The sequence below is a fragment of the Solanum tuberosum genome, unplaced genomic scaffold (genome assembly GCF_000226075.1).
Source record: "Solanum tuberosum cultivar DM 1-3 516 R44 unplaced genomic scaffold, SolTub_3.0 scf00441, whole genome shotgun sequence".
NCBI lineage: Eukaryota > Viridiplantae > Streptophyta > Magnoliopsida > Solanales > Solanaceae > Solanum > Solanum tuberosum.
The window spans coordinates 141,007-143,714 of NW_006239381.1; the positions used below are offsets into that span (position 1 = coordinate 141,007).

Sequence of the window (2,708 nt, forward strand, 5' to 3'; positions counted from 1 at the left end):
TAATTTAAAAGAAATATAGAAAAAAAAGATTAATAATGTAAGGGTAGAATAGACATTTTAAAAAGTCAGTTAGGAAAAAAAGGCAAAGAATGATTGTTTCTCAAAATTAAGGGAGAATTTGATTTTTAAAGTAAAGTTAGAAATGTAAATGATTTTCACCCATTTCAAATAGTCTAGTTTTTCTCTGTTTATGTTTAGTTATTGCTTTTCATTTCCTTTTGGTATAGAAACAAATTAGTTATAGAAATCACATTCTGAATAATCAATCTTTACTGAAGTGGACTTTGATAGACAACTTCGAACCGGAAGGTTGTAAAAGGGAATTAATGATGTCTTTAGAAAACAATTATGTACTGCTAAAATTAATAAGGCAACAATTGGATTCATGTACTTATCGAGTAAACCAAGAGACTTAAGCATCGGATTGCTAAGCCAAAGCGCGGCTGACCTTTCGCCTATTCCAAATTAAAGTTTTGCCTCCATTTTTTATGACAAAAGATTTGAAATAAATATAAATACTACTGTAGTAGTATTCTTCAAAAATTTAGCCTTGTTTTGTATCCGGATATATTATTATTCTCTGCATGCAGGCAAAAAGATATTCCACTAATTGTTCATGGGATTTCTCGCCCAAAACTAGCTTGTTTTCATTTTTATTAATCTTTCATTAATTAAGAGGACACAATAAAGGTGAAAATTAGGAAGGAAGAAACTAAAATGGGACACACGTACTTGAAATGTTGCAATACAGAGTTCTTCATCTATATTGCAGCAGTTGTGTTTCTAGTCTTGTGTGCTGGTCTCATGTCTGGCCTCACGTTAGGCCTCATGTCTATGAGCGTCATTGATCTTGAAGTTCTTGCAAAATCTGGAACGCCCAAAGACCGTCTCCATGCTTGTATGTACTCTCCACATATATTCATTGATTTCTTCTTGCTCCAATATTTCCAATTATAGAGTTAACAAGTGAAAATTTCAAGACATTTTTCTTGGTCTTTTGACAAGATTGAAGAGTTGTTTTTTTAATTGTGTATCAACATGTTTAACTGCTACTTTTCTGGTAACTTCAGCAAAGATCTTGCCCATTGTGAAGCAACAACATCTATTGCTATGTACGCTTCTGATTAGCAACGCTGCTGCTATGGAGGTAAGCGCTGCTGCTATAAAAGAAGCCGTAACAATTATTATTCAATTGCAATTGATAGGAATACTTTGATTTCTCAGGCACTTCCTGTTTTTCTGGACGAATTAGTGCCAGATTGGGGAGCAATTCTTCTTTCAGTAACATTGATACTCCTCTTTGGTGAGGTTAGTTCTCGAATTTTACAAATTAAACGCCTTAGCATGTGCAAAAAGGGATTTTTTAATATATTTTTTCTGCTTTTGCTTTCATTTTCTATTGAGTATAAAGTTCTAATGAAGTAACATTTTGGTATGCAGATTATACCACAATCTCTCTGTACAAGGTACGGGTTAGCCATTGGTGCAACTGTTGCTCCACTTGTTCGAGTTCTTATTTGGTTTTGGTTTCCAATAGCCTATCCAATAAGCAAGGTGCGAATACAGGAAATGCAGCTTATTGTGTTTTTTCCAACAACAACAGAAAAAATAAATTGATGAATTTACTTGCTCCATCAAGAAAAGAATAGTATGTGTAATTTTGCCTTCTTATGTTCTTAATCACCAGATCTTAGACTACCTCTTGGGGAAAAGGCATAAGGCTTTATTTCGAAGAGCTGAATTGATGACATTAGTTGACATGCACGGTAATAAGGTATTTACCTATCACTCTCTGCTGAAAGACTCTTGTTCTGTCCCTCTTTTAGTTTTTAAGGATGAAAAATGTTTGGTGCTTTCAGAATTAAAGGCAAATCCAGAAAGACTTATTTATTTTTTGCACATATATAGGGTTCGAACACATAACACTGGGTTCTGCTAAACATGGTTGGACCGACCATTATTCAGAATCTACATTTCCTCCTCCTTGACTTAATCCTAGTTTGATGCAAATTGTACATCTACTTGCCAATCCCGACCACTTGACTGTTGTATAGTCTCAAACTCCTTAGAGGCTTCTTAGACACTGTGGAGATGTCATATGTTATTAACTTCTCATTGCTGTTGCTAATCAGGCCGGAAAAGGAGGAGAATTATCCCTTTACGAGACAAATATAATTGCAGGAGCACTTGAGCTCACTGAGAAGACTGCAAGGGATGCCATGACTCCTATATCTGAAACTTTTGCTATTGATGTCAATGCCAATCTTGACAGGTACATTTCACTAGAGTTAACATGACCTATTAACAATCATGATTAAAATGTGTATTAATTATGACATTCAGTTAGTTAGATTCCATCTTTTCAGTTAGTTAGTGATGTCAGAGTCGGTTAGAGAGCTAATTAGTTAGTTAGATATTTTCCCTTTCTGCAGAATTCGTTGATGTATATTCACACATGTATATAAGTACTTCACTACTGATCAATGAAACGTGTGAGTTCTTATTTTACCAAATCATATTTTCCTCTCTGTTATTGGTTTCTCTCAGTTGCCAGTTATGGCTTCCATGGTTTCATCTATGGTTGAGTTCTCTGTGTAATTCTTAATATGGTATCAGAGCAAGGTCAGTCGATCTGTTCTTCGTCTTCTGTTGGTTGTATTGCTGTTTGAATTGATATCTTCGATTGATTCGAATTTCGACTTCAGAAC

At 34.6% G+C, this 2,708-nt stretch overlaps 1 protein-coding gene across 1 annotated transcript in view; it reads left to right on the top strand.

The window, feature by feature from the left end:
* The first annotated feature begins 717 nt into the window (after window positions 1-717).
* LOC102595297 (DUF21 domain-containing protein At2g14520-like) overlaps window positions 718-2,708 on the top strand; it is an 8,904-nt gene continuing 6,913 nt past the window's right edge. Inside the window, exons 1-6 of the mRNA XM_006363771.1 lie at window positions 718-898; window positions 1,071-1,147; window positions 1,225-1,308; window positions 1,441-1,554; window positions 1,688-1,774; window positions 2,133-2,272. Coding sequence (XP_006363833.1) covers window positions 718-898; window positions 1,071-1,147; window positions 1,225-1,308; window positions 1,441-1,554; window positions 1,688-1,774; window positions 2,133-2,272 — 683 coding nt within the window. The remainder of the gene's footprint in view (window positions 899-1,070; window positions 1,148-1,224; window positions 1,309-1,440; window positions 1,555-1,687; window positions 1,775-2,132; window positions 2,273-2,708) is intronic.